Source organism: Herpailurus yagouaroundi, unplaced genomic scaffold, assembly GCF_014898765.1.
Source record: "Herpailurus yagouaroundi ecotype Mexico unplaced genomic scaffold, PumYag 140, whole genome shotgun sequence".
Classification (NCBI taxonomy): Eukaryota; Metazoa; Chordata; class Mammalia; order Carnivora; family Felidae; genus Herpailurus; species Herpailurus yagouaroundi.
In genome coordinates this window covers 96,077,465-96,089,668 of record NW_024412395.1, presented here as the reverse complement: position 1 = coordinate 96,089,668, position 12,204 = coordinate 96,077,465, and the positions used below count along the sequence as shown (strand labels likewise).

General features: G+C 58.5%; 1 protein-coding gene across 1 annotated transcript; it reads left to right on the top strand.

The window, feature by feature from the left end:
- The first annotated feature begins 6 nt into the window (after positions 1-6).
- IHH (Indian hedgehog signaling molecule) lies at positions 7-6,488 on the top strand. The gene is made up of 3 exons (XM_040476302.1): positions 7-596; positions 3,099-3,360; positions 5,045-6,488. The coding sequence occupies exons 1-3, from the start codon at positions 285-287 to the stop codon at positions 5,701-5,703; spliced, it is 1,233 nt and encodes a 410-aa protein (XP_040332236.1). The 5' UTR covers positions 7-284; the 3' UTR covers positions 5,704-6,488.
- Positions 6,489-12,204: the final 5,716 nt, after the last annotated feature.

Here is a 12,204-nt window from a genome sequence, read left to right as displayed (position 1 = left end):
TGCCAAAACAAACGGGCCGGCCTATTTATTGGCGGCCGGCGAGCCGGGCAGCTCAGAGTCGAGGCGCCGAGGGGGACAGCGCGCCGCCACCAGCCAGGGCCCCGGGCCCCCGCCCCGCACCTGAGTCCCGCCGGCCCTGCGCCGCGCCGCGCAGCCCATGGCGCCCCCACCTGGAGCCCCCCGGAGCCAGCCGGACGCCTGAGCCCCCGCAGCGCGCCCGTCGACTCGCCCACCCACCAGCCCACCAGGCGCCCTCGCCCGCCCCTCGCCCGGGCTTCCCTGCCATGTCTCCCGCCCGGCTCCGGCCCCGACTGCGGTTCTGCCTGCTCCTGCTGCTGCTGCTGGTGCCGGCGGCGCGGGGCTGCGGGCCGGGCCGGGTGGTGGGCAGCCGGAGGCGGCCGCCGCGCAAACTCGTGCCGCTCGCCTACAAGCAGTTCAGCCCCAACGTGCCGGAGAAGACGCTGGGCGCCAGCGGGCGCTATGAAGGCAAGATCGCGCGCAGCTCGGAGCGCTTCAAGGAGCTCACCCCCAACTACAATCCCGACATCATCTTCAAGGACGAGGAGAACACGGGCGCCGACCGCCTCATGACCCAGGTGAGCGCGACCCGCCCTCGCAGGGCGCCGCCGCTGAAGCACCGCCACCTGCCCGGCCCTCCCCGCCCCCCTGGCACCTTTTCTCGACTGGCTGGCACGCCCCCTGGCACCTGCCCCTCTCGCCAAGCCCAGCCGCCTGCTGCCCAAGATGGGCCAGCCAGGGGTCCCGGTGGCAGTGCGGACACCCGCGGACCCGCCGGAGGTGGGAGAAGAGCGCCCCACTGCAGAGCGCCACGGCCGAGCCTGGTGGCGGCAGCCCCACTGCCCCAGAGCGCCGGCAGCTGAGCTCAGACTCCGCACCCGGAGGTACCTCGACCCGGCCGCCTCCCGCGCCTTCGGGACCCACGCAGTCCCTCCTGGCCTAACCTTCCGCACCGCTGCGCCCCCTCTCCATTCGGCACCCCTGAGGGCGAAGAAGCTGCGGGCGCAGAGGGCCGTTCCTCCCCGCGCGCTCTTGGTTCGCTGCGCTGCCCTCTCTGGAGCGGAGTTCCCCACCCCACCCCACCCCACCCCCCTCCCGGGTCTGGGGTTAGGGACAGCCGGGAAGAGCTGAGCCGGGAGGCGGAGGTGGGAAAGGGAACTTGCCCGGCGAGCCCACGTGTCTGTCCCGGAGAGCTGAGCCGCGCCGCTGCGGTTAAGGGTGGGGTGCCGAGAACTTCGAGCTCTGGGACCTAACTTGGGGGACCCCTGGGCTTGGTGGCAGGGGCGGGGAGTATTGAAAGAGAAGAGCTAGGATGCCGGGAGAGGGAGGGAGCAGAACTAACGCTAGCTAGTTTCTGCAAGCTCCGAACAGGACCCGCTCAACCCAGGCACTGGGGAGCAGACTTTCTTCCCTGCATCTGGGGTCCCAAGGGATCAGAAAGCTACGTCCCCTTCCTCGGTGGTCTCCCGGGGCTTCCCCCGCATGCAGGCAGCTTGCTCCCTAGGTGCTTTGGGAAGAACAGCTCCACCACAGCCCTCAGCCTGCGCCCTGGCGCCGGGGCTGGCCGGCCGGTGTCGGGGCCGAAGGTTGGCTGGTGGCCGGGCCGGGCCGGGCGCCGAGGAATGCAGATAAGGATCCGGGCCACGGGCTGGGCAATCATTGACAGCGCTCCCCAGCTCTGGACCCGGGGGAGGGGGAGAGGGGCGGGGAGCAGGGGCCCACGGGGCCGACTTAGCTGGGGGGGGGGGGGGGGGGGGGGGGGGGGGGGGGCGGGGGCCCCCGGGGCCCCCCTGCCGGGGGGGGGGGGGGGGCGGCTAGAAGCCTGGAGGCAAGGAGCACACGGAGCTCCCTTCCTGGGCAGTGTGCTCCCCAGCTAGGCTGCTCGCCCAGAGGACGGCCAGGCCTTGGGCTGTAGCCGCTGTTGGCTCCTGGGAGACCGAGTCCAAGGGTCTGTGGGGCCCCCTTTGTGCGGGATGGGGGTAGGTTGAGACATGGGCTGTCCGCATTTGGCGGCGCCTCGCACCCGAGTCACGGACTGTGAAAGGGCCGGCTCTCCCGCAGTCCCCTCCCCCCAGCCAACTGCAGGGTCCTTTGGGCTGCAGGCACGCGGGGAGTCATCACAGACCGTGGATCTCTCTCCTCCTTCCCGCAAGGCGCGGCTCTACTCCCACCCCGTGTGAGACAGAGCGTGGAGCCGGCTCGCTGAGATCAGAGGCTCGGTTTCTCCAGCCCTTTCCCTGATAGGGGCGGCGCAGAGGTGCTGAAGGCTCTGGACTGAGGGAGAACCTTGCCTGGGATTATCAGCCTTGCGTGTGCCCCTTGCTGCGGGGGACGCTCCGCGTCGCCCTCCATCTGGCCCGGCTGGGCGCTAGCATTTCCACAGGCTTCTGGTTTCCAGGCTTCTGCATCCTCGGATTGGGTGTGGGTCACTTTTGGATCTTAAGTCCCAGCAGGAATACTCTGTGGCGCTGGAGAGATCCAGGCGGCCGGGATTCCCCTCCCAACACGCCCCCACGTTGCTGGGGCGCTCTGCACCTGCCGCCCTCCAGACCGAGTCGGGGGGCCTCAGCCCTGAGGCTACGGTGACACCTACTGGGCACCTCCGGCCTTGCACGCCTAGCAGGCCAGCCGCAGGCGGTCGGCTCCGCTACCACCCCCACCCTGCGGGCAGAGGGTGGTTTCTGGCCTTCAGGTGCCTTGGTGGGACAGAGGGACTGGGCACAGGAACAGTGTAGCCGGGTCTGTGGAGGGATCAGTACCCGGATCTGAGGGGAAAGAGCGTGGGAGGGAGGGACCACTTATCAGAGGAGGTCACCCCAAGGGTGCACCTCCCAACACGCCCTCCAGATTTGTGGCGCCACCGTGCGGTCCAGGTCCCTGGAGCAGCCAGACGCTAGAAGGGAAAGAAGAAAGTTAGGGCTCTCTGTTCCTAAAAGAGAGGGACAGAACAACCTCCCTGGTTTCCTAACTCCAGTGGATGCTCTGGGAGAGGCCGGGGCGGGGGGGGGGGGGGGAGGCCGCGCCTCCACCTGCACGCAGGCCGGCATCTCCCCCTAACTCTGCTGGCTTTCCTCTCCTAGCGCTGCAAGGACCGCCTGAACTCGCTGGCCATCTCCGTGATGAACCAGTGGCCCGGCGTGAAGCTGAGGGTGACTGAAGGCTGGGATGAGGACGGTCACCACTCTGAGGAGTCGCTGCACTATGAGGGCCGCGCGGTGGACATTACCACTTCGGACCGCGACCGCAATAAGTACGGACTGCTGGCGCGCTTGGCAGTGGAGGCCGGCTTCGACTGGGTGTATTATGAGTCCAAGGCCCACGTGCACTGCTCCGTCAAGTCCGGTGAGCCGCTGCCTGGGGGCTGGGCCCGGGGCCGGGGCCGCAGGGCATGGGCAGGCACAGGGCTCACTGCTGCCCAGAAGGTGAAGAGGCCCGCCAGGGGATGGAGGCGGGGACCCCAGGGAAGAGGACGTCCGCCTCGCTCCCCACTGCTGCTTGTGACCACCTGCTCACCCCCTGCCTGGTAGTGTCATGGCAGGAGCCTAGGGAGACAGGGCCCTGTCCCAGCACTGCTGGGGGCCGACCTCGCGGTCCACAGTCCAGAGCCTGCAGCAGGAGGTGCAAGACAGAGCAAGCTGGACAGATGGAGGAAGCCAGGCTGGGACAGAGATGGCTTTCCCACTCAGATGACTCAGAATGGAGGCGGGCGGTGGGGCCAGGGGCCAAGGGCCAGCTTATGCCCAGACACCAGCATGCCTCACCAGGAGCCGGGAGCCCAGAGACTCAGAACCCACAACCCTGCTGCAGGTCAGGCCCTTTAGGGCACTTTGTATGCTCCTCCAGGGGGTGCAGGCATCCCCAACCTCTCCCTCAGGGCCCTGAAGCTGGACAGTTTGGGGCAAAGCCAGCCACGAGGGGCAGAATAAACCGTGGACTCAATAAAATGGATTTTCCCAGATTGGCCGCCTTGTTGATCCGAATGGGCAGGCATTGGGGCCTTGCCCCTCCCTCAGATCTTGTCAGCATCCCTGTCACCTACACTGAACCTGATCACGGATGCTTCAGATGGTTCCCGTGTGACTGCCAGTCTGGCTCCACCTGGCTTCGGGCACAGCCCTCCATGCTGGCACCACGTAGCAGTCACACCTGAAGACCTGGCACATGAGACCAGGCCCACTGCTTACTATTCCCGAACCCACCTGGGCACACTGTGGTGACCCACCCCCATCCTCCCCTCCAGCACTTTCCTGCCAATTGTATCTACTTCAAGTCACGTCCACCCTTCACCTGCGAACACTGGCCTGACACCAGCTCCCCGAGTGGCCACTTCCGTCATTATTCCCACCCACAACACTGCTCACCATCCCGCCCACCAATGCCACCGTGTCCTGTCCCCGCACAAGGACCCAGCACATGAACTGAAGACGGTGACTTTACCCTTGCCACCGAGTCACGCCCTGGCCTGACCACTCACTCTGAGGCTCCCCAGAAGTCTATAGCTGCCCACGGCTGGCCCTCCTCTTGCCATGGACTCCAAGGGCCAGCTCTGGGACAGAACTCGGGGTGTCAGCCTGAGAGTGCAATTTTTGGGGAGTGTCTGAGCAAGGAGTGAGAAATGACAGGACATCCAGACCCCAGAGGAGCTAAGTGCCTTCTCTGCGAGACTGTAGCTTTCGAGTTTCAAGCCACAGCTGACCACCACCTGGCTTAGTTCACCCCTGACCTCTCTGACTGCTCCACAACATTGCTTCACAGCAAGCAGACAGGGGCTTGGCCTGGGCTTCAGCAGGGCCCTTTCCTTCTCACTCATGGGTCTTGGAGCCACAATATGCTCCTCTCACTGGCAAAGGATTAGACGGGGGAGGAGGACAGATCACATCGTGGGTTGGGGTGTATTCAAGGCTGCACGGGAAGGGGGGAGCAGAACCAGAATATGGTGATGGGAGGGCTCTTTGGGAGTGAGAGGAGCTCTGGGGAGGGGTGCTGTGACACAGCAGTAACACCTTCATGTCCCTTCTTCCCACAGAGCACTCTGCTGCGGCCAAGACAGGTGGCTGCTTTCCTGCTGGAGCCCAGGTGCGCCTAGAGAGCGGGGCACGTGTGGCCTTGTCAGCTGTGAGACCCGGAGACCGGGTGCTGGCCATGGGGGAGGATGGGAACCCCACCTTCAGTGACGTGCTCATTTTCCTGGATCGCGAGCCAGACAGGCTGAGGGCCTTCCGGGTCATTGAGACCCAGGACCCCCCGCGCCGCCTGGCACTCACGCCCGCCCACCTGCTCTTCACCGCCAATAATCACACAGAACCAGCGGCCCACTTCCGGGCCACATTTGCCAGCCAAGTGCAGCCTGGCCAGTACGTGCTGGTGGCCGGGGTGCCGGGCCTGCAACCTGCCCGAGTGGCAGCCGTCTCCACACACGTGGCCCTGGGGGCCTATGCCCCACTAACAAGGCATGGGACGCTGGTGGTGGAGGATGTGGTGGCCTCCTGCTTCGCGGCCGTGGCTGACCACCGTCTGGCTCAGTTGGCCTTCTGGCCCCTGCGACTGTTTCACAGCTTGGCGTGGGGCAGCTGGACCCCAGGGGAGGGTGTGCACTGGTACCCCCAGCTGCTCTACCGCCTGGGGCGGCTCTTGTTGGAAGAGGGCAGCTTCCACTCGCTGGGCATGGCTGGGCCAGGGAGCTGAGAAGACCCCTTCACTGCCCTCCTGCAGCTGCCTAACATGGTCCAAAGGCCTTCCCGCCGAGAGGACACTGGCCCTGAAAGGGACCCGAGTGGGGGGCACTGGTTCCCACCATCTCCTCTTTCACAGACACACCATGGAGACTTGACTGGGCAATGCCAGTGTTGACCACCCCACCTTGATGTAGGGACAGAGCTACAAGCTAAGCTGGTTGGGAGGGAGTGGTCTATCTTTCTATTCTAGAGACCTCTTGAGGCTGGCACAGTGGATTCCCCCACCTGGCCAGCTCTCACTTTGATTTTTCATACCTGCCTCCCCCAATGGGGAGGGCCCATTCCATCTGTCTGAGGCCCCTCGTAGGTGGGCTCGCACCTCAGTCGATGCTGCTAGATTCCCTGGGAGCCAGCAGGGAGCTGGCTGGACTCAACACCTGCTGCCCAGAACTGAGAAGGCCGCAGGGTGGGGCAGCCAGTCTGGCCATCCTGAGGCATGACCTTCCTCCCTGGCCACACTCCTTGGGACAGAGACTGTTGCTGTCAGTGGGCAGAGTTCCTTGTTCCAGCCAATGTGATCATAGTGCCCAGGACCAGGGGAGCAGGCTGGATGTCCTTCTGCCCCTGCCCAGGCTACGCTCCCTGTTCTGCTGAACCATGACCCTCACCCCCCTCTCCGGTCAGTCTCCCCCACCTTATTTATTGGCTCGGAGGGGGAAGCCCATGGGAGAATTTTGGGGATGTTTTGGTCTTTTCTTCCTTTTGTAATAAAAATTATTTAAGTTGTTAGAGCCATAGAGTCTAGGATGCTGAGCAGGGCCAACACAGAGTCTGGAGCCACGGGTGGGTCAGTTCAAGGGTGTGCTCACCTTCCTCCAAGGACAGAAACTCCCATGCTCCCACCTTTACTACAGGCCCTTCTTCACCCAGAAGCCCAGCAAAGTTGCCACAGAGAACTGGGCTCTGTGCCAGGCAAGGCCTTCCCATGCTGATCTCAAAGTTTGCCCTAAACGCTGTTGGACCAGAGAGAGAATGAAGGTAACTAGCCCATGGTCACTTCACTCATCTAGAACCACCTCACTGGGCCTGTCAAGGCACTTTTCCTGCTTACTCAAGTCTTTCTCGGGGCCTGTTTCTCATCCTTCAGTGTGAATAACGGACCAATGGTACGAGCAGATTTTGTAGAATTCACATCTGCCTTGTGGCCCCTTCTGACTTCTTGGAGAACTCAGGAGTCCCTAACCTAGCTGTTCTCAAACCTCAGAATCACCTGGGCAGTTTGTTTAAAAGTGATTCCTGGGTGCATTCAAACAATTCTGCTTCAATAGATCCAGAGCGAGGACCAGGAAATTTTTACAAATACCGAACATGGCGGATGGTCCATGGACCACACTTTGAGAAACACTGCTTAGTCTAGAAAAGGCCCAGTTTATTGTCAAGACAAGGTGACTCCCTTCTTCATTTTTTCTGGGTCTCTCTATGCCAAGGCAGGTTTTTCTGTACTTGCTACAGATCAGCTGAGAGTCCCAGGTCCAGCGTTATACTTGTTAAATTCTCAGAAATTTCATAAGCCAGTTGATATAGGGCATGGTGGGAGTATTCACACAGTCAAAATTGGTGTATGCTACAAAGTAGAGTTCTCCCGACTGTGAACAGCCCGTTGCTAAAACATACCACTGCCCAGCTTCTGTCCTCTTACAGAGATTACTATGTTAGGGATGACTGCTCAGACTCTTACCTCCTCCTTCCCCCACCTCCATGGAGGAAAACTCCAGAGAAGTTGCCCTGGAGACTGTGTCATCTGGGAGGAAATAGGCCCCCACAAGCTATAATGACAAGTGCTGTCATTCAATGAAGACCAACTATCACCAGATGTTGTTCTAAGTGCTTTATATTTAGAACATTATTTCATTCTCATACAACACTATGTGGTGTATGTTTTCATATTGCCATGTTCCAGACGAACACAGAAGCTGGAGGAGGTTAAGTAACTTGCCTGAGATTACACAGCTAGTGAAGAGGCAGGATTCACACCCCTCCATCTGGCTTTTGGGCCCACTGTTTTGACCACAAGGCTTTTTCTTTGGTGAACTTGGGTCCTCTCAGCATTTCAGGCCTGGAAGTCAGCTTTGTCAGCACATCTAGAATGGACCCATGGCAGAGGTTCATGGACAAGGCTCAAAAGAACCAGAATGTCCGTGAACTCCTTTACAGTAAAAAACAGAAAAATGGAAGATTAAGGTCAAGATACTTTTGTCTATTCACTTTTACATTCTCTCCCTTAATGACATTCTTCATGGGTGTGGGGGAGGGGGTGAAGGGAGGGGAAGGATGACACAGACCCTTGTATGCCACACATTTGGTGAGTGAGAAGACGAGAGAGAGATTTTCCCCTATGGGCGTCCAGCTGCTTCTCCTACTGAGCCTGAGTACTCTCCATCCTGCAGACCCAGAACCATTTGGTGTCCCCAAATCTTTCTGTTCTAGATGGGCCTCCTTCGGAGACACACTTATTCTTCAGATAGAGAAGGCTGCAAAGACTCAGAAAAAAAACCCAACACTGATCCGAATTCAGACCCTCAAAAACCAAACTTGGAGTGGAAGTGGGGGCCCAGTGGCTTTTCTGGGAGCCCTGGGACCAGATCTGAGTAGACTGTGTGAGCAGGGAGACATGGGGAGACAGCCAGGGAAGTCATCTTCCAGCACTGCAGTATCATAGTCCCAATCCCTCCCACCAGAGCCTACCTCACTCCGATGTCTGTAATGCCAAGGCCCAGAGGAGAGTCAACTGTGCTTCCCAGGCCCAGACATCTACTGACCCAATGCCTGCCTCTCCTCTCAGGGTCAAGTACAATCCCCAAGGCTGCTGTGTCTACAATTGTGACCTGCATTCACCTGTTCAGTCATTGTTTACTAGACATTCTTGTGTCAGGTCCTGTGCCAGAGTGAGGGAAAGCAGTAGCCCCCCCATCAGTGAATTCTTGGGTGGGAGGAAGAAGCATGGGGAGACATATCCATGCTGTGTGCTGAGTGCTTTGGATGACCTCTCACAGGGGCTATGGGAATGCCACGAAGAGGCTGAGGGCTAGGAAGATTTCCTGGGCAGGTAGGTAGGAGGGTTTGCATGGCAGGCAGGTAAAGGAAGGGATCCAAGCTGAGGACACAGTAAATGCAACAATGTGGGGGCTTGAGTGAGCCTGGGGGCTTGGAGGAACTGCCACCAGGTCAGCCTCACACACAAAGCTATGTGGGCTTGACAAAACTGAGGTAGAGAGGTAGGCAGGGATCAGATGACACACAGCCTTGTATGCCACACATTTGGACTTCATCCTGAGGGCTTGGGGAGGGCCTGAGGGTTTGAGGCTGGGGAAGCTCAAGACTAGATTGTTTCAGAGAGCTCACCCAGGTGCAGTGTGGAGGATGGTCAGAGAAGGCAGCTATGGAAGCAGGGAGTCCATTTACTGGGGAGAGAAGTTGGTGACCTGGGTTGAAGAGGTGGCTCGGGGGTCAGAAAGAAGGTGATGGATTGTAGATTTTAGGAGTAGAATGGCCAGGACTTGAAGCCAGTTTGGGTGAGCCATGAGGTTGAAGAAAGGGCTTAAGTTAACTTCAGGTGTTTAAACATGAGATCTAGCTCCCCCCGTGCCCAGAGCCCTTGACCGTGGCTCTTCTCTGGCCTCAGTGTCTGCACCTGTAAGGGAGGTATCCAGGGCTTTCCCATATAGATATCCTCTCTTCTCAATGCCCCAGGCTGGTCTAACCAGGTTCTAGGAACCCTCCAGGCTCCTGCTGTCTCTGCCTGCCCATCCCCCAATCAGGAGTGCATAGGGAGGAGATTCAGAGTAGCCCTTATAGCCCAGTCTAAGCAAATGCAACACTGGTACCTGAGTCCACAAGTCCTCTGGGAGACATGAAGATAGGGAGACCTGGAGTGTTGGGGTACAGGAGACAAAGTGGGGGAACCTGGCTGAGAGGCCTAGAGAGCCGCCTGGACAGACTGCCCTCAACACAGAGCCACTGCACCCTGGTCTCCTACTTCTCTGTGCAGACGTGCCCTCTCAGGCACCCATTCCCTAGCTGTCCCTGCAGCCTTCTCTCTCTTGTTTGGAGAGACCCAGTCATCCTGGGCATGGCTCTTCCCAAGCTGCGCAGGACTGCACTCACCTGAAGACACTGCCTTGGGGATGGTTTCTGATAGTCTGCATTGCTGTGCTGTGAAGGCTGGAGCTGAACGCATCAATCCTTTAGGCAACCAGGCCTGTTGCTAGCACTGGTTCCTCTGAAGCCGGTGTGTGTGAACTGGAAATAGGAGCCTCTCCATTAAAAAATTTAGCAAATCCCTCCCTGCCCCCCATAGAGATCCAACTAGAAACAGCAGCTCTTCTGGCGTGGTGCCAGCAAGCCCATTTAGGAGAGAGCCTAGTGCAGGGGGCAGACTGGGGTACCAACACATCTGGATTTCAGCCCTGGCTTGCCTGCCCAGCCTAGAGCCTGTACGTAATGTATCCCGACAGCCTCTGCCAGGCTCAGCTGATTCCAAGAGTGATTAAAGTTTGGAGAGGAGTTCCCTACAGTGTCACACAGGAGCTCAGAGCAGAGTGCCTAGACGGGGGTGGGGACAGGATGAGTGACAGGATGAGGGCAATGACCGGGGACTTCCTGGAAGTGGTTTTGGGCTGCTGCCTTCTGGACTCGAGTGACTGGGGCAAAGGTAAATGGATGGATTATTGGGAACAGATCGTGGAGAGGCGCAGGGCATGCTCAGGAACTAGGAGACGGTGTGGTTGGGACTAAAGGTGCCAGGAAGGGAAACGGGAGCTGGGTGGGGAGTGAAGGGATGGGGTGCGAGGGTAGGGGACACTGTGCCCCATGGAAGGGGCGGAGCTGCGGGCCTGGTGGAAAGTGCTGGAGCAGGAAATGCCCCAAAGAAGTCTGAATGGTGGCTCATGGTGGAGGATAGAGGCCCCTGCTCCCCACCTCAGAGGGGGCCCTGCCTCCATGGGGAAACCTCTCGGGTAGGGGTTGGCGGCGACTCCCCTACCCCGTGCCCTCTGCCCCCTGAGTGGAATGTGCCTGTTGGGGCTTGGCCCCACGTCCCACACCCCAGCCTGGATCTCAAAGCCTCTTTGTTCCATGGGGCTGAGTTGTGGCCAGCCCGGATCTGATAAGGCCTGTGGGGCAGATAATGGCTCGCCCTGTGTGCTGCACCACCCCAAGCCACACCCCGGCCACCTCGCACGCACGCACATCGCTTGGGGCCCCAGAAGGGAATAGATGCAGGGGGCTTCCTGGCCAGGTTAGAGTCAGGAAATCTCCACCTCTGGGCTGACCCTTCCTGCAGTTCATTTAAGACCCTCTCTCATCCGCATGGGAGATTGGGTTGAGAGAATTATCCCCATTTCAGAAATAAATTCTCCAAGAGGGAAAATGACTTGCCCACAGTTATTTCTTTCCTAATTAAGAGCATCAGTTGTGCTAAGTTTTCCATTCACATTATCTTTTAGAATCCTAGCAGCCTGGGGGCACCTGGGTGGCTCAATCAGTTGAGCATCCAACTCTTGATTTCAGCTCAGGTCATGATCTCACGGCTGGTGGGATCATGTCCTGCTTGGGATTCTCTCTCCCTCATTCTCTGCCCCTCCCTTGCTCTCTCTCTCTCTCTCTCTCTCTCAACTTTTTAAAAAGCTTATGAAAAATAAAATCCTAACAGCCTGTGAAGTGATGTTTCTAATTCCTACTTTACAGAGAAGAAACTGAGGCCCTGAGAAGTGAAGTTACTTACCCAAGGTCACACAGTAGCAGGGTCCAGACCAGAACCCAGATAGCCCTGCAGCAGCAAACTGAAGGAGGTGGGAACTGATGAGTCATCAATCCTAGAGGAATGGGAGGAAGGCATTTCCAGCCTCAACCTAAAAGATTTGATGGGGCTGGGGTGGCCAAGAACCGGCCAGGGAAGAACTGGAGGAATAATGTTCTAGAAGCTGTGAGAAGATCTCATGGTGGGAGTGGCAATGGTTAAAATATGTCCACAAATTGTTTGACACTTCCTCTCCTTTTGAATCTGGCCAGAGGCTAGGTCAGGAAAAGGCCATATAACTCTGAGATTGCCTAGCTGGAGAGGCTACAGATAGACTAGCTTCCAGACCACAGCCAACATCAACTGTTAGCCATGTGAGTGTGCCATCTTGGGTGTCCAGCCCAATGGAGCCTTCAGGTGGCAGCCCTGGCCAACATCTAAATGTAACTACATGAGAGAGTCCAAGTAAGAACTGCCTGGCCAAGCCCTTCCTGAATTCCTGAAAAAAAAAATCATAAGCAAAATAAAATGTGTGATTGGAACTCTGAAGTTTTGGAGTGATTTCTTACACAGCAATAGTAACCAGAACAAAGGGCAAAGAGGAACTTATGAAGGCATCTTCTGAAGCCTTAAACACACTTTTACACAAAAGTTTTTAAAAATGGAGTCACCATTGGGCTGTATGAGGTGTGATGCCTCTTAATCATCATCTCC

Coding starts and splice junctions, on each gene's coding strand:
- IHH (XM_040476302.1), top strand. CDS start 285: ATGTCTCCCGCCCGGCTCCGGCCCCGACTGCGGTTCTGCCTGCTCCTG. Junction 597..3,098: donor CCGACCGCCTCATGACCCAG/GTGAGCGCGACC, acceptor TTCCTCTCCTAG/CGCTGCAAGGACCGCCTGAA. Junction 3,361..5,044: donor GCACTGCTCCGTCAAGTCCG/GTGAGCCGCTGC, acceptor TTCTTCCCACAG/AGCACTCTGCTGCGGCCAAG.